At 42.9% G+C, this 24,046-nt stretch overlaps 1 protein-coding gene across 1 annotated transcript in view; it reads right to left on the bottom strand.

The window, feature by feature from the left end:
- The window catches only part of IQCH (IQ motif containing H), a 161,304-nt gene that overhangs the window by 15,392 nt on the left and 121,866 nt on the right, over window positions 1-24,046 (bottom strand). The window contains exons 13-14 of the mRNA XM_049782792.1: window positions 7,596-7,724; window positions 3,028-3,089 (exon numbers count right to left, since the gene is read on the bottom strand). Coding sequence (XP_049638749.1) covers window positions 3,028-3,089; window positions 7,596-7,724 — 191 coding nt within the window. The remainder of the gene's footprint in view (window positions 1-3,027; window positions 3,090-7,595; window positions 7,725-24,046) is intronic.

Genomic DNA, 24,046 nt, shown 5'->3' on the forward strand with positions numbered 1-24,046 from the left:
AAGGCAAATACCCTATCCGCTGTGCTATCTTCCTAACCCCAGCCCCTAGGAAGACTGCTGGGATGAATCAAAAAGTTCTTTCTTCCCAGCTGATAAGAGGAGCCATAGGGATAGCTTAATGCAGAGGTCTCCCCCAAACTATGGCCCACTGAAGACATTTATCCAGCCTTCAGGGTGTTGTTTTGTTTGTTTTGTGGTGGTGATGTTTTGTTTTGGGAACCATACCTGGCTGCACTCAGGAGTTACTACGGCTGGCTATTTATTCAGAAATTGCTCCTGGAAAGCTAGTGGGACCATATGGGATGCTGGACATCGAAACCAGGTCAGCCATGTGCAAGGCAAATGCCCTAGCCACAATGCTATCACTATGCACCACCCTCCAGGGTGTTTTTGCCACTGTTGCCTATCCTGCTTAGCTGCTGACTTATCCCAGGCTCCCAGTGTGCATTTTTGGGATGTGTGTCACACTTTCCAATGTCCCCCTCCTTCCCTCTGTCTCTGGACAACTCCTCTCAGTCTGGACTGGGGTCCTCAAACTGTGATCCATGAAAAGCAGGTCCAGAGTTCCCAATGCAATCAACAAACTGATAAGTTTGTTATTATTCTTCATTTTAAATATTGTATTTGTTTCCATTTTGTGTGCATAGAAATTTTTTCAGTTTGTTTTTTTTTTGTTAAACTATAGTCCAGACCCCCAAAGGCCTCCTGTTTAAAAAGTTTGAGGCCTCCTGGTTTAATGAATAGGGTGTGACCTGGAACCCAGCAGAAGCTTAGAATGCCTAGTCATGAGTTCAAATCTATGGTGTCCACATGAACCTCACAGTTCTTTTGTTTTGTTTTGTTTTTTGTTTTAGGGTCATACCCGGAGGCACTCAGGGGTTACTCCTGACTCTGTGCTCAGAAATCGATCCTGGCAGGCACGGGGGACCATATGGGATGCTGTGATTCAAACCACCTTCTGTCCTGGATCAGCTGCATGCAACGCAAATGCTCTACCGCGCTATTTCTCTGGCCCCTACACAGTTCTGTTTTCTAAGCCTGCTGCCTCTCATAGTGCTGCGAGTCATTCTGGCTACTCCTCAGTCAAGAGCACCACAAAGGGAGTACAGTTCCCTGTCAGCACCCCAACTAAAAAGATAGTGAGTACCATGGCAAAGAAAACCACCCTAACTTAGGGTCCTCGACTAAAGAGTACCATTCCCAATTAGAATGTATGCAGCCAGCTTTGAGCACTATGGTATGCTGGGTGAGCAACATGTGCTTACCTTCTGAAAACATTATGTGTATAGTGAAAATACATAATCATCATGATCATAAGATAAGATGAAGGAAATATAAGAATAAAAAATCTGGGACCAGAGAGATAGCATGGAGGTAGGGCATTTGCCTTGCATGCAGAAGGACGTTGGTTCGAATCCCAGCATCCCATATGGTCCCCCAAGACTGCCAGGAGTGATTTCTGAGTGTACAGCCAGGAGTAACCCTTGAGTGCTGCCAGGCGTTGACCCAAAAACCAAACCCTCCCCCAAAAAAACCCCCAAAACCCTACAGAATGAAATTGTTGATTAAAAATATTAAAATGAAGGACTGGAGTGATAGCACAGAAGGTAGGGCATTTGCCTTATATACGGCCGACCCAGGTGCAATCCCCAGCATCCTATAAGGTTGCCAAACCTGCCAGGAGTAATTTCTAAGCCCAGAGCAAGGAGTGATGCCTGAGCACCACCGGGTGTGGCACACACACACACACACACACACACACACACACACACACATATTGGATGGCTTCAAGGTATAAATATTCATATCTGCAAATAGATAATAGAATGCAATTCAAAATAGTGGTTCTGGGGCTGGAGAGATAGCATGGAGGTAAGGCATTTGCCTTTCATGCACGAGGTCATCAGTTCGAATCCCAGCATCCCATATGGTCCCCCGTGCCTGCCAGGGGCAATTTCTGAGCATGAAGCCAGGAGTAACCCCTGAGCACTGCCGGGTGTGACCCAAAAACTACAAAAAAAAAAAAAAAAAAAACAAAATAGTGGTTCTGAGGTAGAGTGCTAGTAAGTGGGTGGATCATTGGCCTTGCACACAACTGGTCCAGGTTTGATTCCTAGCATTCCATATTGTTCCCTGAACCTGCCAGGAGTAATTCCTGAGCACAGTCAGGAGTAAGCCCTGAGCATTGCTGGGTATGGCCCCAAACCAAAGAGAAGCATGCAGGGAGAGAGGCACCAGGAAACTTGGAGCAAGGCCTTCTGGATTCTTCTTAGTGTATTTAGAAAACTGGAACTGAGGAGGCATCACAGACCTTTTTGGTGTGCTTCTTGCCAAATTACTAAAGCACTTTCCCAAGAAAACCAGAGTGACAGTTATCCTTTCATATTTAGGGCATCTCAACTGATTCTTGTATGTTTGTTTTGGCCACACCTGGTGATGCTCAGGGGTTACTCCTGGCTATACGCTCAAAAATCACACCTGGCTCAGGGGACCAAATGGGATCTGGGGGATCAAACCATGGTCCGTTCTAGGTCAGCAGAGTGCAAGGCAAATGCCCTACTGCTGCACCCTTGCTCCGGCCCCTCAATTGATTCTTCTGTGATCAGCTGTATTTGTGCCTTGAAAGTGTATATGATTTGAGGCTGGAGTGACAGCCAGACTGGGACCACATATGGTCTCCTGAAGTCACAGGAGTAGTCATTGAACAGACCCACAAGTAAGCCCTAAGCACCACCAGGTGTGACCTCAAACCAAAAAGAACAAGCAAACAAAAAAACCCAAAATGTATATCCTTGAGAGCTATATGTTCAAACTAGCCCTTCACATTCATTTTGGATAACTAGTTGTGTTTATTAACCCTGGTGGATATTTCTCTGACATCACTATATGAAATATTTAAAGATCTAAATATTTAAAGGTCAATTTAAATGGTCAATCGGCATGCCCATTAAAAAGCAAGAGAAGCCATTTATGTTGGTGCTTCTTATCTATTTTCTTAGCTTACAGTCTCAGAGACTTCATACTCACATCATTCCCAGCTGCTCTCTCCTCAGGGAATCATACAGTATAAATATAGTTCCATATCTCTCCTGTAAAATTGGGCAGAGAAGAATGAGCATGTGAACTTGGAAACAAAGAAGTTATATTTCACTAAGGTCATGACTCAAATTCTGGACACAATATTTATTTGCAAGTAATGTGCATAGCACATCTGGACAGGTTGTCTTTGGAAGATGGAGTGAACATGACCCAGGACTTTATTTTCAGAAGCATAATCTCAGAACAGCTGTATCAGAATTTTCTAGTGTGCTTGTTAAAAAGGAATTTCCAGGGGCACCTTCCCAGCTCAGGATCTTCCTTTTAAAAAGTTTATTTCCTGGAATCTGGAGAGACCATCTAGAATTAAAGCACATGATTGGCTTGCAGCCAAATCCAGTTTGATCCCTGCCACTGCAGAGAGTCCTCCTGAGTATAGCCAGGAGTGATCCCTGAGTACGATTTATGGCCACAAAAGCAAACGGAAAAAAAAAAAAGTTCATTTTCTGTATGATTCTCATACATATCTAAAACTGAGAACCTCTGTTAGAGTAAACAAATGTTAGGGTTAAGAGAAAATGCAAGGAATCAATTTGTTATGTGGAAAATTACAAATACATTAAAGCCAGAACTATGTCTCTAGCTAGCACATGGTTTTATTGTTGTAAGTGACAGAGACAAAGAACTTTTTTTTCTAATCTGCTGGGGGGTTCTCTCCTGATCCTCTTGTGGAAAAAAAAACAAACCTGTCTTCTGCTTTCACTTTCCACTTCATTGATTCGGACAAGTCCTATTAAATTTATGTTAATAATACTGGTTAGGATAATTTCAAGTTCCACAACTTATATTTGAAAATAGATTTCATGTGTCCAGCTCAATTAACCATCTTTTTCTATTTTCTGGAATATTATGTTCATGGTTTTATTAACTATAGGAAACACACCTGGTGGTGCTTAGGGGCTTCTTCCACTGCTGGCAATTTTTGCCTTGGCTGTACAGGACACAGCCCGGTGGTTGGCCCTACAGTGGAGCATTGCTTGGGCCTCAATGCTGGGAATCATTGGGTCCAAAGCCTGTTGGTGCTTGAGGAACCATGCGGGGATGGGAGCCATTAAAATATCCACTGGTGGTCCCGAGATTGGCTGACTCAGATTTGATCCCTGATACTCAAATTTGGTTCTTTGAGCTCCACCAGAAGTTATCCTTAAGCACAGAGCAAGTAAGTTCTCTGTCACGCTAGTTCATACCCTGCTTCTTCAAGGAAAAGCAAGAGAACAAATGGAGAGTGTGTTTTTTGTCTGTTTGCTTGTTGGCCAGACTCAGAGATGCTTGGAGATTACTTCTAGCTTAGAGCTTGAGAATTCCTTCTAGCAGTGCTCAGGGAACTGTAGAGTATTGAAGATTAACCTGGGGGCTCCAGCATGAAAAGCTTATATTCTAACCCTCTGTGCTATCTCATCACTCCAACAAGTAGAAGATTTTGTCCATAGAGGAAATTCAGGGTCTGGAAAGATGAGAAACTACTTGATGAGTTCCAATTTTCTAAAATGGTCCTTGACTTCTACTTCCCACTCTAGATTTGACTGATTTTCCTTCTCTTTTCCTCTATTCTTATTCTCCGGGTTAGTGTTTATTCTTTTCTTTCTCTTTACCCTCTTTTCCTCTTTTCTTTTCTCTTTTCCTATTTGAGGTAGAAACTCTCCTTACTCTGATTTCATGTCATTGTTTCTCTTCTTCTACTCTTCCCACTTCTTATTTTAAACCACCTTCTCATTGCCCCCATCTCTCTTTTTCTCTACTACTTCCTCTTTCATCATTTGTGAGTTGTTTGATCTAGAGCAGTGGTGGGCAACCTTTTTTTTCAACTGAGCCAAATCTCGCCAAAACCACGATTGAAATTTATTTTGAGAGCCACACAGGGCGTGCACTGACAGAGGCTAGGAGCAGAGTCCTGACTCCTGGAGCGGCCTTTCCGCCAGGCACACAGAAGAGCCACATTAAAAAATGTAAAGAGCCGCATGTGGCTCGCGAGCCACGGCTTGCAGACCACTACCTAGAGGCATAGTGTAGCAAACTCAGAGAGCAACATCTTATGTGCCTTTGTTTGTCTCTTTCTGTAGCTTCCTCACCAGCAATGGACCTTATCCTATGGCTGAACACTCTTGGGCCATTGCTGCCCCTAAAATTTGTTTTTAGAAACGAACCCTTATTAGGGCAGGAATATTAGTACCATGGATAAGGCATTTGTCTTGCATGTGAACAACCTAGGTTCAGTGCCCTGCATCCCACATGTCCCCTGAGTACCCCTGAGTTTCTGGATAAAAATCAAGTTACAAAGCACATTTTCTTTTGGGTAAACCTTCCCTGCCAAAGATGGTAGTGTATAATGCCTGCTCAGTTTTGATCTTTTAGAAGGAAAGAAAATCAATAAAGGTTGGAGTGGTAATACAGTAAGTTTACTGTATCTATAGGTATAATATAATACAGATACAATTCTACAATGTTTTTTTCATTCTTTAGAACAAATGTAAGCTTTTAGGGAACAAATCTCTGTACCTTAGGCACAGGACCAACAGGAAATATAATGGTCTAGCTGACCACTCCACAAACTCCCAATACACACACACCCAATACACACACACACACACACACACACACACACACACACACACACACACACACACACACACACACACTGCACGGTGCTGTGAGTCTCTAAGAGGCCCTTTGGTTAGAATGGTTTGTGCAGTTTACAAACATGTATAAAGGGACCCATATTCCCTTGAAAATTACATTAAAGCTGGTAAAAAAAAAAAAGTAAAAATATACAGAGAATGAAAAGGTCAGATTGAACTCTTTAACCTAACTATTAACTGCTCAACACAGTCCTCTTAGAATCAAACTGATTAAGCTAAAACATTTCCATTTATCAAACAGGAAGTAGGTAACTCTAACTCTAGCTTACCTAAATCTATTTACCTTCTATTTATTTTATATTGTTTATTTATTTGTTTTAGGACCACACCCAGCTGTGCTCAGGGCCTGGCTTAGGGATCAGTCCTAGTGGTGCTCAGAGGATCGTAAGTGGGGAGTGGGATCAAACTCAGGTCAAACCACACAAAGCAAAACAGTCTCTCACAATAGTCTAAGATCCTAGACACAAAATAAAGGTTCTTGTTTATGGATGAGAAAGAACATCCCATTTGTCCTCCCTCAAGCAGCATTCAAGAGGAGACAGAGGGATGGGCCAGCAAAGCCCCTGGAAATAGACCACTGAGCACTGGTTTGATTTGGAGGCTACACCCTGTGGTGCTTTGGAGTCCCTCCTGGTCTAGTGCAGTTGACTTTGCTAGACTGGACACTGAACCTGGTCCCCTGCCTGTAAATCATGTGCTCATCTCCTTAAGCCTTCTTGTCTAGATCAGGGAACATTTCTTATTAGAACTTTTCTTAGAATAAAAGTCCTCTAAGTGGGTAGCAGGATGCTGTGAACTAAATTCTTTCCCTTTCCTCCTCACACACATTCACATATTCAAGTCTTAATGCGCTATTTGACTATAATGGAATCAGGCTGTCTATAATTTTAATGTTGATATTTTAATTGGGAGGGACAATACCTGGTTCATCCTTGGGGGATCATACAGTGCTAGATCAAATCTAGATCCCTTGCAAAGAAAGGATATACTCAGCCTGTTTATCTATCTTGGTGCTTTCCCTCTTTTAAAGGGTATTATTAAGGTTAGATGGAGTCATAAGGCTGGAACCTTGTTCTAATAGAATTGATGTTTTTATAAATCATGCCATGAAACAATAGATATCTCTGTGTGCCTTTGTTTTTGTGTCTGTTTCTCATGGTGAGAAACAGAGTTCTTTAATTGATTAAGCAGGTATTTATAGATTAAGTTTTTTGAGTATGTTCAGTATTCTTAGGTCATGCTTGAAGCTCCCTCCTTAAGGCAGACAAGTTAGAGAGCTTTTGCCTCACCAAACCAGTGTACTAGCTTGAGGACAGAGCTTAGCTTTCCAATAGTAAGTGTTTTGCTTAAACTCTTGACTCTATGACCAACTGATAGTTTTGGTCTGAGAAAAATGGGAAGGGGAAAAGTAAGGAAGAGGAGGGAAGAGAAGAAGGGAAGGGAGGAGAGTGGGAGAAGAAAGAAGGGAAGTGAGGGGAGGAAGAAGTGAGGGAAGAAGGAAGGGAGAGGCAGGGGAAGAAAGAAGGGAAGGGAGGGAAAGGAAGGGAAGGAAGAAAAAGGGAAGGGAGGGTAGGAGAAAAGAAGGAAAGAGAGAAGGAAAAAGAGGTAAAGGGAAGGAATGGGGAAGGGAGAAGAGGTGTGTGGTCCTTGGATAAGGTAAAATACTATACAACCAGATAGTAAGGGACATAACTGGACTCCTAGTGCTAAATATAATGGTGTATATGCAGATATTCATACTCTGTGGTGTGCACATGAGCTGTGTTATTATAATATAGAGCTCCTTCAATTAAAGAAAAAGTATTTCAAGAGGTACCCAAGTTTGTATTTGGTCTAGCCCTGATCTTCTGTCACCCTTCTTACCTCAAGGTTATATCCGATGCCATGGGACTTACATAACTGGAGGAAAACATTGTGGAAGACTAGGGAAAGATCACCGTGCTTCAGCTGCGTGCTCATCACTGCATATCGACACACCTCGTGTGGTCTGCACTGCAAAAGAGCATACCTGTAGGTCAGTGTGGAGCACACTACGGGGATTGGAATCCATGGGATTGGAATGATATATCATAGTGAATAGAAGAGTGAAGGTGATTCCGGAGGTCCCAAACAGCCTGTTCCCTGTTGTTTACGCCTGACACTAAGGTGGTGCATTTGGCAGTTAGGATCCAGGTTGCTGTCTCACTGTTGCCCACAGACCATCCTGATCAGGACTGGTTTTTTTTTTTTCCTAAAAACTTACTTTATTTAAACACCATGGTTACAAAGTTGATCACAATAGTTGGGTTTATTTTCTTCATAGTTACAAAGTTGTTCATGATTGAGTTTCAACCAAATAATATACAATACCCTTCATCAGCGCACATTTCCCACCACCAATGTTTCCCTCCTGCCCTCACATCTGCCTTCTCCCATGCCTGCCTCTGGGACAGACATTTTTCCTCTCTCTCCTCTCCTCTCCCCCCTCTCTCTTCTCTCTTTTCTCTCTCTCTCTCTCTCTCTCTCTCTCTCTCTCTCTCTCTCTCTCTCTCTCTCTTACTCTCTCTCTCACTTCTTCTCTGCTTTTTTCTTTAGAAACTGTGATTTGCAATATTGTACCTGAAAGGTTATCATGCACATTAATTTAGCTCCTTTCAGCATCCAGTCCTTGTCCAAAATGATCGTTTCCAACTATGATTGCCGTAGTGGTCCTTCTTTGCCCTAATTGCACTCCCCCACTATTTTTTGGCAAACTTCTTTCTGTGGACTGGTCATCCTGGTCCTCATTTGCATTATTTCTGGATATTATTATTATTATTATTTTGGTTTTTGGTTTTTGGTTTTTGGGGCCACACCCATTTGATGCTCAGGGGTTACTCCTGGCTAGGCGCTCAGAAATTGCCCCTGGCTTGGGGGAACCATATGGGATGCTGGGGGATTCAACTGTGGTCCTTCCTTGGCTAGTGCTTGCAAGGCAGACACCTTACCTCTCGCGCCACCTCACTGGCCCCATTTCTGGATATTATTACCATAATTTTTTAATAGCCACAAATAAGTGTGCTTATTCTATGTCTATCCCTTTCCATGAGACTTATTTTGCTCAGCATAGTACTCTCCATTTGCATTCATGTATAAACAAATTTCATGATTTTATTTTATTTATTTCATGACTTTATTGTCCTAACAGCTGCATAGTATTCCACTGAGTAGATGTACTACAGTTTCTTTATCCACTCATCTGTTTTTGGCCACTGGGGTTGTCTCTAGATTCTGACTATTGTGAATAGTGTTGTAATTAACATAGGAATGCAGAGGGGTTTTCTGCAATTGTGTTTTTGGGCTCCAAGGGTATATTCTTAGGAGTAGTATTGCTGGATAACATGGAAAATCAATTTCTAGGGGTTTTATTTTTAGTAATATCTATATTGTTTTCCAAAAAGGCTGGACCAGTCAATATCCCACCAGCAACCAGTGGATCCCTTTTTCTCTACAACCATGCCAACACTGGTTCTTGTTCTTTGTGATGTGTGCCAGTCTCTGTGGTATGTGATGATATCTCATTGTTGTTTTGATTTGCATCTCCCAGATGATTAATGATGTGGAGCATTTTTCATGTGCATTTTGGCCATCTGTATTTCTTCTTTCAGAAAATGTCTGTTCATTTCTTCTTCCCATTTTTGGATAGGGTTAGAGTATATTTTTTTTGCTAAACTTATATATCTTAGATATTATATATAAGTGCCTAATATATCTTAGATATTAATCCCTTATCAGATAAGTATTGAGTGAATAGTCTCTCCCATCCTGTGTTTAGTCTTTTTATCCTAGTCAATCAATGTTTTCTTTGAGGTGCAGAAGCTTCTTAGCTTTATGTAGTCCCATTTGTTTATTTTTTATTTCTACTTGTTTATTTTTTTAATTTTTTCTTTATTTAAACACCGTGGTTACAAACATAATTGTAGTTGGGTTTCAGTCATAACAAGAACACCCCCACCCTTCACCATGCAACTTTCCCATTACCAATGCCCTCATCTCTTCCTTCTCCCCCCCCCCACCCGTATTCGAGGCAGGCTTTCTACATCCCTTACTCACTGACATTGTTATGATAGTTCTCAGTGTAGTTATTTCTCTAACTGCACTCACCACTCTTTTTGGTGAGCTTCATATCTTGAGCCAGTCCTTCCAGCCCTCATCTCTGAGAATTATTTTAATGTCTTTACGTTTTCTTAAAACCCATAGATGAGACTATTCTGTGTGTCTCTCTCCCTCTGACTAATTTCACTCAGCATAATAGATTCCATGTACATCCATGTCTAGGAAAATTTTTATGACTTCATCTCTCCTGATGGCTGCATAATATTTTATTGTGTATATATATATACCACAGTTTCTTTAGCCATTCATCTGTTGAAGGGCATCTTGGTTGTTTACAGAGTCTGGCTATTGTAAAAAGTGCTGCAATGAATATAGGTGTGAGGAAGGGATTTTTGTATTGTATTTTTGTGTTCCTAGGGTATATCCCTAGGAGTAGTTTAGCTGGATCAAATGGGAGCTCAATTTCTAGTTTTTTTTTGAGGAATCTCCATAATTTTTTTCATAAAGGCTGGACTAGACAACATTCCCACCAGCAGTGAATGAGAGTTCCTTTCTCCCTACATCCCGCCAGCACTGATTGTTCTTGTTCTTTGTGATGCGTGCCAGTCTCTGTGTGTGAGATGGTACCTCATTGTTGTTTTGATTTGCATCTCCCTGATGATTAATGATGTGGAGCATTTTTTCATGTGTCTTTTGGTCATTTGTATTTCTTCTTTGACAAAGAGTTTGTTCATTTCTTCTCCCCATTTTTTGATGGCATTAGATGTTTTTTTCTTATTAAGGTCTGTCAGTACCTTGTACATATCTTAGCCTTGTGTATATTTTAGCCCCTTATCTGATGGGTATTGGGTGAATAGCTTCTCCCATTCTGTGAGTGGCTTTTGTATCCTAGGCATTATTTCCTTTGAGGTGCAGAAGCTTCTCACCTTATATAGTCCATTTGTGTATCTCTGCTTCAACTTGTTTGGAGAGTGCTGTTTCTTCCTTGAAGATGCCTTTAGTTTCAATGTCCTGGAATGTTTTACCTATGTGTTGCTCTATATACCTTATGGTTTTAGGTCTGATATCAAGGTCTTTAATTCATTTGTATTTGACTTTGGTGCATGGTGTTAGCTGGAGGTCTGAGTTTGTTTTTTTGCAAGTGGCTGACCAGTTGTTCCAACATCACTTGTTGAAGAGGCTTTCCTTGCTGCATTTTGCATTTCTTGCCCCTTTATCAAAGATTAATTGATTGTATATCTGGGGAGCATTCTCTGAATACTCTAGTCTATTCCACTGATCTGAGGGTATGTCTTTATACCAATACCATGCTGTTTTAATGACTATTGCTTTGTAATACAACTTAAAGTTGGGAAAAGTGATGTCTCCCATATTCCTTTTCCCATGGGTTGCTCTAGTTATTCTTGGCTGTTTATTGTTCCAGATGAATTTCAGGAGTGTTTGATTCACTTATTTAAAGAATGTTATGGGTATCCTTAGAGGAATTGCATTAAATTTGTACAATACCTTGGGGAGTATTGCCATTTTAATGATGTTAATCCTTCCAATCTATGAGCAGGGTATATGCCTCCATTTCCATGTATCCTCTTTTATTTCTTGGAGCAGAGTTTTGTAGTTTTTTTTGTACAAGTCCTTCACATATTTTGTTAAGTTGACTCCAAGGTATTTGAGTTTTTGTGGCACTATTGTAAGTGGGATTGTTTTTTTGATATCCATTTCTTCTCTATCATTATTGGTGTATAAGAAGGCCATTGATTTTTGCTTATTAATTTTGTAGCCTGCCACTTTGCTCTATGAATCTATTGTTTCTAGAAGTCTTTTGGTAGAGTCTTTATGGTTTTCTAAATATAGTATTATGTCATCTGCAAAAGTGAGAATTGACTTCTTCCTTTCCTAACTGATATCTTTTTTTTGCCTAATTGCTATGGCAAGAACTTCCAGCACTATGTTGAATAGTAGTGGTGAGAGAGGGCAGCCTTGTCTTGTACCGGGTTTTAGGGGAAAGCCTTTTAGTTTATCTCCATTTGAGAATAATGTTTGCCATTGGCTTGTCTTTCACTTGTTTAGCTAGTGGTGTTTTGTCCCTGAAGATACTTCAGTGTCATGGATTGTTCTATGTTTTCCACTATGTACATTATAGTTTTAGGTCTGATATCAAGGTCTTTAATCTCACACATACATCTGCAATGTACACATTATAGATATGCACACATGTATATATACACATATATACACGTATCGATATGTACATACATGCAGACTTCAGGATCAGCACCTTTTGTGACCTGTCTTTCCCAAATATTGTCCTTTCCCTTGACATTAGCAGCAAGTACTACCTTGATGGTGAGTTTCTTTGCACTATGGGACTGCTCCTCCCACTGGGCATAGAATCTCCCAGAATCCCCCAGAACCCCCTGCTCTCACTGGGCTGGCTCAGTGATTCAGCTCGTGTTCTGCTCTTCCCTCACTGCTGCCATCCCACTGGTAAGCACTGGGAATTTGTCTTTCAGAAAAAAGAAAATTGAGGCACATGTGTTGCCTGACTAACTACATGGTGCCCAAGCACATGCTGTTGCATCGCTTTTGAGCACTTTCCTCTCTTTCTCTCTCTTATTCTCTCCTTCCCTTTTCTCAGTACCTCTGAATAAAACCTTGTGGGGAGCCTAGCTGATGAAACCTGGGACATAGGACACCTCAGTAATTCCTAATCTGGTCACCCACGTGACCAAAAGGCCCATGCCTTGAGAACAAAGGAAATAGACAAAAATAAAGTAATTCAGAGCAGCCCAATATATCCAGCCAGAAAGAAAAATATAGAGTTTGCCTTTGTGTTAGCAAACATTATTAAGAACTCTGTTTGAATCTTATGCCTTTTAGTAAAACGTGCTCAGGTCTACCTCTGCCCCTCCCTACTACCTGCCCCAGTTTATGCTAATGAATGCTTGTAACTGTGATTGGTGTAAAATTTGTAACACCCCTGACGTGTTTCAGCCCTTAAAAGCTGATCCCCCAACAATAAACTTCCCTTTTTGAACAGCATGCGTTGTCTTGAAGGCTTCTTTTACTAATCTCTCTAGTTCTTCTTTACAGGTCGGTTCTGCTCGAGTGAACCCATTAATAACTGGCAACTTTCATTTCCACACCCCCGCGGGTCGGGGGACTCCCGTGAAAGTTGCAGAGTGGCGCCCAACGTGGGGCTCGAGTTACAGAATCTGATCGGGTGGCAGAGTGCGACAAGTCCGGAGCTGAATTACGTCAGGTAAAATAAATTAAAGCAACGTAATTTAGTAGTCTAATGCCTAGGTGAAAAACCGCCACCCCATTACAGTCCCAGAGTAAAAATGGGGACCAGTCTGAGCAAAGGAGCAAAATTTATTAAAGGTATACTAGAAGTACTTAGAAGTAGAAATATAGTAATTGAAGAGAAAGATTTGTTGAAATTTTTAATGTTTGTTAATAAAATTTGTCCTTGGCTTGCTATTACTTGCCCAAAAATAGTTTCCAGTACTTGGGATCTAGTCGGGGCAGAACTCACTAACCATTTTAACACACATGGCAGTGAGTCTGAGAAAGAAATTATACAACAATATTGGGATCTCCTCAAAAGCATCATAGTAAAATCTGCTTTTGACCCTAAGAGCTTGCAAATTGTGAAAGATGCCCAGGAGCATTTGGAGCATGCCTCCAAACAATGCTCTCACCCCAGTTCCCGCTCCAGCTCATTTTTGCATATTGATTCCCTTTCTCCCCCCAAGGAGCCTTCTTCTCTTATGCAGAAAACTCTTTATCCCTCTCTGCGAGGGGCAGCCTCAGAGCCCCCTGAGGAGAAGCAGGACTCAGAGGAAGAAAGTGAGTTGCAGGATAAAACTGATCCCTACCATGGGAATGCAACCTCTCTTCCCTCACAGCCTCCCCTGTTTGATTTGCCCGCACCCATAAAAATGCCTCTTCCAGAACCCGATAATCCTTTATTGATAGAGATTCGGCAGCTCAGACAGCAAATTGCCCAGCTTCAAGCTACAGATCCATCATCTCCACATTTTTTGTTCCCCGTCCATGGCCCGGAGGGGGAGGACTGGGAGGAGGAGGGTGAACTCCCCTCTTTACCCCTTGGCAGACCCCGCACGAGGGCGCAGGCCAGGCAAGAAGCAGCCGCAGCTGCTGCTGCTGCCACTTCAGCAGCTCCAATTCCAGCTGCCAGAGCCCCCCAACACCCAGCCCAGCCCGACAATGGCTCCCTAGACCATAGTCCCGATCAAGCAGAACCCCCTGACATTCCTGAAGTCCCTATCAGACGGCAACTGCGGCAATACAAGGCCCTTGACAGAAAAGACCTCAAAGAACTTTTTACTGCAGTCACCTCTTATGGCCTACATGCTCCATACACCTTGTCTTGCCTTGAATCCATCGGTGGCGGCGGCGCTGTTCTGCCAGCCGAGTGGCGAGATATTGTTAGAACTGCTTTGAAAAATGATGTTTATGTTTCTTGGGAAGCTGATTTCCTATTAAGATGTCAGGGTATTGCTGCAGGAAATGATGACCTTTATGCCCGCATAGCAGGAATACCCCCATATCACGTTCTTAAAGAACAGTGTAAACTCCCTAGAAGCTTGCTTGCAAACACGGCTCTCGCTGCCCTACGAGCTTGGAAGTCCCTTCCCCGGGCTGGTACCTCTACCGCCCCACTCTCTCAAATAGTGCAGGGCCCAGACGAACCATACAATTCTTTCATTGCCTGCCTTTCAGAGGCTGTGGAGCGCGTCCTGGGCGTCACCGCCACAGACGCTGATAGTACTTTGGTGAAACAATTAGCCTTTGAAAATGCTAATGAGACTTGTAAGAGTATCCTTAGGAACAACCTGAAAGGAAAGTCCTTGCATGACATGATCAATCTCTGCCGCGAGGCAGACCCCTTTGTTCATAAGATCGCCAAAGCCCTTGTTGCCTTTCAAGGCCAAAACAAAGGAAAAACCTGCTTTCAATGTGGTGCTCCGGGCCATTTTGCCTCCCGCTGTCCTCAGCGGCAGACACCGGTGTTACAAGCAGGTAACACTAATCCCCGCCCTTCTCTTTGTCCCCGCTGCCGCCGCGGCAGGCATTGGGTTTCAGCTTGCCGCTCAGTGATTGATTTAGAAGGGAATCCACTACCACAGGTACAGGGAAACGGGCCACGGGGCCAGCCCCGGGCCCCGAAACACATTGCATTCCAGCCGGCCACGGGGATCAGCCGGCACAACCCACCGCAGCCAGCCTTCTCACAGCAGCCCCAGTTTGCGGCGCTCTCTCAGACTTCAGCTCCCGAGGTCCAACCGCTGGTGCCAAACGGTATGTTGCCCCCCCAGCAACCTCTCTTGTCAGGGCCTCCCCAGGGAGTGCCGGCCTCGATCTCAGTGCAGCAGCCCCAAAGTTATTAACCCCTGAGGATGGTGTTCAGATTATTCCAACAGGTATTTTTGGACCCCCACCTCCAAACACCTTTTTTATGATTATTGGCAGAGCCTCTGCCACAGTGAAAGGCCTCATAGTACAACCCTCTCTGGTGGACAATGACTACACTGGAGAAATTATGCTATTGGCTGTCGCCCCCTACCACCCAGTTCAAATTGTTCCTGGCCAGCGCATTGCTCAGGCCTTACCTCTCCCTATGAATGTGCAGTTTCCCGCCCTCTCCCACAGTCGCGGGTCTACCTCCCCTGGCTCCTCTGACATTTTTTGGGTGCGTGCCATGTGCCGCATTCGCCCGCCTTTAACCCTTACCATCTCGGGTAAACAATTCACAGGCCTCTTAGATACAGGTGCAGACACCACGTGCATTTCTCCCCTAGACTGGCCTCCTGAGTGGCCCACTGCTTCCACTTTTGACAATGTTTCAGGGATAACTGGCTCCGTCAAAAGAGTTCTTGTCAGTGCCAACAAACTAGTTTGGCAGGACGAAGATGGTGACACAGGTCTCGTCCGTCCTTACATTATTCCCGACTTACCCATTAATCTTTGGGGTCGGGACATTATGGAACAAATGGGTGTTTATGTTATAAAGTGTAAAAATCCTGTTGTATTACAGCAAATGTTACAACAGGGCTACACACCCTCCAAAGGACTGGGAAAAAATTTACAAGGTATCACTCAACCCATTACCCCTTCACAAAAATTAGATAGGGCTGGATTAGGCTTTTCGCCCCCTGCTCAAAATTTTCAGTAGAGGTCACTGCCTCTCCTGCACCCCCGGCAGATAAAATAACTTGGCTTGATGATAAACCTGTCTGGGTTGGGCAGTGGCCCCTAACCAAAGAAAAATTGGCTGCGGCTCAGCAACTTGTGCAGGAGCAACTTAATGCTGGCCACATAGAATCTTCCACCTCCCCGTGGAACACCCCTATCTTTGTTATTAGAAAAAAATCAGGCAAATGGAGACTTTTACATGATCTTAGAGAAATTAATAAAACCATGGTGCCTATGGGGGCTACTCAGCCTGGACTTCCTTGCCCCTCAGCTGTACCCAAAGGAAGCTATAAAATTGTTTTGGATCTCAAAGACTGTTTTTTTTCCATCCCCCTGCACCCCGAAGACTGTAAGCGTTTTGCCTTTTCGGTACCTTTAACTAATTGCGTGGGCCCCAACCCTAGATTCGAGTGGAAGGTCCTCCCCCAAGGAATGACGAACAGTCCAACGCTCTGTCAAAAATATGTAGCATCCATTATAGACCCATTTCGAATCCTTTACCCCTCAGTTTATATCATTCATTTTATGGATGATATTCTGTTAGCTTGTGCTGATGACTCACTTGTCCTACACACTGCAAAAGAACTCGTTTTTGCTCTGCAAAATCGCGGATTTAAAATTTCTGAGGACAAGGTCCAAATTCACCCCCCCCAACTTTTTCTTGGATTTGAACTGCTTCCCAATCAGGTTCGCACCCAGAAAGTACAACTTCGTACCCACCACCTAAAAACCCTTAATGATTTCCAACGCCTCTTAGGTGACATCACATGGCTGAGACCTTACCTACAGGTCTCCACGGGTGACCTGAAGCCACTTTTTGACATCCTTCAGGGCGATTCTAATCCCACCAGCTCGCGCCAACTTACCCCTGAGGCTTCCAAAGCCCTTGCCATTGTTAACACCGCCATTCAAAATCAGTTTATTACTTATTATGAGCCCTCTCAACCCCTTTTCCTCATTATTTGCCCTACTGCCATTGCACCCACAGCTGTTTTGTGGCAGTTTGCCCCACTTTACTGGATCCATTTGCCTTCCTCCCCCGATAAAGTTTTAGCCACCTACCCCCACCTAGTGGTGCGGCTTTTGATGCAAGGCTGCACAGCCTCTCTGAAACTTTTTGGCTGCCAACCCACCAAGGCGATTATTCCCTATACAAAATCTGAATTGCAATGGCTTATGGAAAATCAACAAGATTGGGTTATTTTTGTGACAGGTTTTTCAGGAACTCTAGATAATCACTATCCACCTAATAAATTGCTTCAATTTTTGCGCATTCACCCAGTAGTTTTTCCTAAACTTACTAAATTTCAACCTATTTCTAATGCCTCACTAGTGTTCACAGACGGCAGTTCTAACACCATGGCCGCATTTAAGGTCAATGGCATCATTCACCAGGTCCCCACCCAGTACACTTCGGCCCAGCTTGTAGAACTTGCTGCTGTCCTCAGGGTTTTTCAGGTTGTCCCAGAGCCCTTTAACTTGTACACTGATAGCTGCTATATTGCAGCCTCCCTTCCCCTGTTAGAAACAGTTCCTTATATAAAACCTTCCACCCCTGCAACTATTCTTTTTTCTAAAATTCAAGAACTCCTTTTGCTGCGCACCAATCCATTTTTTGTTGCCCACATTAGAGCTCACACTGGCCTCCCTGGCCCTTTGGCTGAGGGCAATGACTCAGTTGACCAGGCTACCCGTCTTTTACCTGTCTTTAATCAGCCTGACTCTTTACAGTTGGCGCAACAAGCCCATGAGCTACATCACCTTAATGCGCAAACGCTTAGGTTAAAATATTCTGTCACCCGGGAACAGGCTCGAGAAATTGTTAAGTCATGTAAAGCTTGCCTTTCCCTCTTGCCTGAACCTCACACCGGAGTTAATCCTCGTGGCCTTACACCTGGAGAACTCTGGCAAATGGATGTTACTCATTATTCTGCCTTTGGCAATCTTAAGTATATTCATGTTACAGTAGATACATATAGTGGTTTTATTTGTGCCTCTCTCCAAACAGGAGAAGCCACCAAGGATGTCATTGCTCATCTTTTACATTGCTTTACTATTGTTCCTGTCCCTACGGTCATTAAGACTGATAACGGTCCAGGATATATTAGTTCCAAATTCAAGGATTTTTGTGCAAAATTTGGTATCACCCTTAAAACAGGAATTCCCCTAAACCCTCAAGGCCAAGGCATTGTTGAAAGAGCTAATCAAACTTTGAAAAATACACTTTTTAAACTCACTTCAGAAAGCGAGAATTTGTACTCTCGCAAAGGCAAACACCGCCTGCTTTTGAATCATGCACTCTTCGTGCTCAATTTTCTCTCCTTGGATTCCAGCGGCCGTTCAGCGGCTGATCGACTCTGGCACCCCTCCACTCGTGAGAATTTTCAGCTAGTGCTTTGGAAAGATGTTCGTACAGGACAATGGCTTGGCCCACACCCTGTTCTCATATGGGGCAAAGGTCATGCCTGTGTTCACAACCCAACCACCTCTGAAACGCGCTGGCTTCCTGATAGGCTGGTCAAACTCCATAACCCTCCCAGGGGTAACGCCCCTGAGGACTCTTCTGTTTCCCTTTCAGGTGCCGCTCCTAACACTTCCCCAAGGACACCGCTGGCTGACAATCCTTGCCGCAGCACCTCAAAAACTCTCCCTCTCCGCGCTTCCCTTGAATCTCCCTTGCAAGACGATGACAACACCCCTGGTTCCTTCCCCTCCCCTTTTGACTTTTAGTTTTACAATGGTGCCGGAGACATAGCCAACTCCCCTCCCACTCATCCCCTGACCCATCCTTAAGTAACCCTTTGTGCCCTCACCATGGGTGCTGAGGAACAGTGAGCCACCCCCAATCACTTTTGCCACGACCTGGCCCGTTCACCCATTCCCCAGGACACACTGGCGACAACCACCTTGACGAGAGAGCCAGCGCCCCCCGCTGTGACCTGCCTACCTTTAGAGATTTTTTTTTCACTATCCCCTTTATGCTTGTCCCGGCCACCACCATAACCGCACTTCATTGCAAGTGCGGCAATCGCTCAAGTATTTTTGTTTGAAAATTTTGGAGTTGTGCAACCACTGCCAACACGAATTGGATTACAGTGTCTCATAAAATTGGATCTTACAAAAAACCTTGGGCATCCGGCGATCTTCTGGCATCCGTGAATGTCAGCTCAACCTCTCCCACGCTATGAGCTCTTCAGAACTCTGCCTGCTTCCCCACCCTTCCAGCCCATGCTGTCCTCCGGACCCCCCTCCTCTTCTCAGCTCATCCTTGTCATAATCAATGCCTCCGCCCAGACGCCTTCGGTACCTGCTATTCACCCACCTCACCGGCCTAAATTGCTGCCTTGACCTGCCTTACTTCACCTACGACACCAACCTTCTGCGATGCGGTATGAAGCTTCAACATGGCATGGCTTAACTTTAAAACTAGTGGTGTAACTTGAACTTTGCCCCTTGGTACCCAATATGATTCCCCCTATTGAAAATTGTAATCAAATTCTTGTCGTTTATTTCTCCTTTCAGTTCATAATTGCCCCCAATTCAACGTTTCTTGCCTGTTTTCACTGGTTTATCTCCCCCATTGTTTTACATTTGTTTCTTTAGTCCTAGGTCTACTGTGTTTTGGTTGTTTTAATGCCTAAATTAACTGTTAAATCAAAAATTGCCTTATTACCTCTTAAATATAACCTTGTCTCTCTCCCGCTGCAGTATAAAAACAAACATTGCCTCCACCCCAGCCTTATTGAAAGGCCTGGGTGTTACTGGTGTAAGCACAAAAATTTATTCATTGGTTCATACTCTAAAATCTGTTAATGCCTCATAACTGTTGTTAAAAATGTTTACAAACTTAAAAGAAGTTTACACTAATTTACTGTTGAATCCCTAGCAGTATTAGAGCATAATAAATGCCGTGGTTTAAAATTAACCTGTTTTGAGGGAGGGGGAAATTTGTGTCATCCTTAGAATAAAATGTTGCTTTTTAAAATAAACTTGGCTTAGCTAGAGATAGCATTAGACTTATGGTAGAAAGTCTAGAGGATAGAAATAAACAGAAATTTAGATAAGTCCTAATAGAAAAGTTGGTCCTCTACCTCACCCTGGCTGTCTAAGCTGCTGCCTAATTCGGTCCTTTCATTGGCTTTTTGCTATTTTTTCCTTTGGCCCCAAGGCATTCTGTCGCCTCACAAGTTTGTTAAAAATCCGGTTACTGAGATTGCCCTAATGTTCAGTATAGGTCCAATATCAGTGGCTCTCCTAAATGCACCCCGAAGAACTTGAAGCCTTGGTTATACCTCTGAGCTTTAAGGAGTTTTGAGTATCTGGCTAAACGCCCCTGCTTGCTCTGCTCCTGGCTGTGGAGATGCCCATGACAGGGAATAGTTTGGTGCCAGTGTCTGGGTGCAAACATGGCATTCCTAATATTTTGCGCGCAAAAACTTTTAATTTGGTCTCTTGTTGCCATGTCCAGAACTGGAAGCCCACCAAATAACCTAAAACAGGTGACTCCACCCACTTTGCTCTTCTTCTTTTATTATTACAGTAAAGGGGGAACTGTGGGGAGCCTAGCTGATGAAACCTGGGACATAGGACACCTCAGTAATTCCTAATCTGGTCACCCACGTGACCAAAAGGCCCATGCCTTGAGAACAAAGGAAATAGACAAAAATAAAGTAATTCAGAGCAGCCCAATATATCCAGCCAGAAAGAAAAATATAGAGTTTGCCTTTGTGTTAGCAAACATTATTAAGAACTCTGTTTGAATCTTATGCCTTTTAGTAAAACGTGCTCAGGTCTACCTCTGCCCCTCCCTACTACCTGCCCCAGTTTATGCTAATGAATGCTTGTAACTGTGATTGGTGTAAAATTTGTAACACCCCTGACGTGTTTCAGCTCTTAAAAGCTGATCCCCCAACAATAAACTTCCCTTTTTGAACAGCATGCGTTGTCTTGAAGGCTTCTTTTACTAATCTCTCTAGTTCTTCTTTACAGGTCGGTTCTGCTCGAGTGAACCCATTAATAACTGGCAACTTTCATTTCCACACCCCCGCGGGTCGGGGGACTCCCTGAAGATACTTCAGTGTCATGGATTGTTCTATGTTTTCCACTATGTACATTATAGTTTTAGGTCTGATATCAAGGTCTTTAATCTCACACATACATCTGCAATGTACACATTATAGATATGCACACATGTATATATACACATATATACACGTATCGATATGTACATACATGCAGACTTCAGGATCAGCACCTTTTGTGACCTGTCTTTCCCAAATATTGTCCTTTCCCTTGACATTAGCAGCAAGTACTACCTTGATGGTGAGTTTCTTTGCACTATGGGACTGCTCCTCCCACTGGGCATAGAATCTCCCAGAATCCCCCAGAACCCCCTGCTCTCACTGGGCTGGCTCAGTGATTCAGCTCGTGTTCTGCTCTTCCCTCACTGCTGCCATCCCACTGGTAAGCACTGGGAATTTGTCTTTCAGAAAAAAGAAAATTGAGGCACATGTGTTGCCTGACTGACTACATGGTGCCCAAGCACATGCTGTTGCATCGCTTTTGAGCACTTTCCTCTCTTTCTCTCTCTTATTCTCTCCTTCCCTTTTCTCAGTACCTCTGAATAAAACCTGGCTTTATTTTAAAAAAGAAAATTTATTTGACAGGCTAAAGCTGTCCTTTGTCACCACCCTGAGCTGTTCCTCTGGGCTGTCCCTCTCATAATCTAGTGTTCTTTTTAACGTAGCATCATAGCACAGTTGAGAGTTTTGTTATGCGGATGCAATGAATATGTAAAGTTCTTGTATGAACAGTTCCTAAGACAGGAATAAATAAAAATGGCTAGCTTAGGGGGTTGAACATAGAGTACTTGCCTTCTTGATTTTGTGAGGCTCTGGAATCGATTCTTGGAACCGGAAGCTAAAAGTCAGCTCTGATTATCATTAAACTACATAATTTGATAACTACATAATATGAATATTCCTAGTAAAAACAGATGAACCATAAATCTTTTTATCAGAAGAGGACTGAATCATACATATGACAAGGGTTTTGTTCCTTACAATCTTGGGTCTTGGTTTCCTGATCTTAAAATAGGCAAAAGCACTTCTTATCTAAACAGATAAGAAGTTATGATAGGAACTGCAAGTATGCTCCTTTCTGTTTAAAATATAAAGCATTATACAAATAAAAATAAAAAATAAAAATAAAAAATAAAAAATATTTTTTAAATGTATATAACTTAATCTTTTTTGTTTGTTTTTGGGGTATTCCCTTGGTTCAACACTCAAAAATCACTCCTGGCAGTGTTCAGGGAACCATATGGGATGCTGGAGTTTGAGCCCAGATTGGCCACATGCAAAGCAAGTGCTCTGCCTCTGGTACTTTTGCTCTCGCCTCTAATTTAATCTCCCACAAAGCTGAAAGTTCTGTAGGTGGATGAAAATCAACCTGATCACAAGGATGTCACCAAGGAAAGTCACAACCTAATGTTTTTTTATGGCATTGTAAGACTTCTACAAGACTTCTTGGGACTCAGATACCCTTAGTTCTGAATCTAATCAGAGCTAAGTGAATGATGACAATGTGCCTGGAAGGAGGGGGGGGGGTTGGAATGTGGGCGGGTGTGGGAGTGTGGGGGGTTTGTTTCGCATTTCTTTACTTTAGTCTTCTTAGCTAAACCCAAGCATAACAATAGTATTTGCCTATTTGGGGGTCGTATTCATTTAGATTGAGCCAAACAGATAAAGAACCATTTGATACACTTAGTTTAAGTGGTTGGTATGTGGAGAAGACTCCATACGCTTTGGATGTTATTGCCTTATTACTCTGTACATTATAATTATCTGCTAGCCTAGCTGTGTCCTTCGATAACCTTAGAACTTTTTGTTAAATGTTCTTGCATCCGTTTCTTAATAGCATGCCTGGCACATAGTAGGCCTTGAGTGAATACTTGACTGAATTCTACTTTAGTTGTTGCTAAAAGTATTAAATGATAGCAGGAGTGCTGGCTCAGATGAATTTTGGACATGACCTTTCTCAACAACATTATCTTTTTCTAAAGAATTGCTCCAGAAAAAGAGGATCTGTCTTCAACACCTTATGCACCTGGGGTTGCTTGGGTCAGACTTGGTAAAGCTCTCCATTCCACAGCTCCTGCCAAATCAAATCTCTCCAGAGTCCTTGTTGATCATTTAGCACACCCTTATCTTCTAAACAAGAAAACTGAGACCAGGTAAAGGGTTAGAATTGATGATCCCCAGGCCACTTAGTACAGGAGGGGTAAGTTACTTGTCTTGCAGATGGCCGAACCTGGTTTGATACCTGACACCCCTTTTAGTTCCCTGAGCACTGCAAGGACGACCCAAGAATACCAAGCCAGAAGTAGCTTCTGACCATAGTTCCAAAATCCCAAAAGAAAGATTTTATGGCCTCTGACTCTGCAGAATTCTACTCTTCATTCCTTCTAGCTACATTTTGAATGTGTGGGCATTTCAGAGTTTGGCTTTTTCTAGTAAAACTGGAGTGGGAGGGGGAAGTAGAAGACAAAATATTATTAGTAGAAGTCTAGTCTTATTAAACAACCTTTCTAAATCACAGTCTAACAAGTATGCTTCAAGCCAAATAAAGGGGGCCCACAATACTCTTTTTCACTGGAGAATATAATTTTGCTTCCACCACAGTTTAAATTGATTTTGTTCTGAGCACCAGCACTTCAAGTAGGAAGTGCATTCCATTTTTGCCATGATACTTGTTTTGACAGTGATGCATTTCAGTTGACATAGTTGAAATCCTTATGTAATAAATCTCTGCCTGAAAATTAATCATGTTTATAATATTCAGAGAATTAATAACACCCATTGCTCAAATCATTAACTTAAAAAAGGAGCTTCCAAAATCTGTTCCCGGCAGGAAGGGACCACAAATAAATGAATGTTTGATAAAATAATCCAAGTAGCAGTTTAACAAGCGTAAACTTGAACGTGGCTGCAATAACACAGAACTATTGTTTAAGGGTTGGC

The sequence above is a fragment of the Suncus etruscus genome, chromosome 1 (assembly GCF_024139225.1).
Source record: "Suncus etruscus isolate mSunEtr1 chromosome 1, mSunEtr1.pri.cur, whole genome shotgun sequence".
Lineage (NCBI taxonomy): Eukaryota > Metazoa > Chordata > Mammalia > Eulipotyphla > Soricidae > Suncus > Suncus etruscus.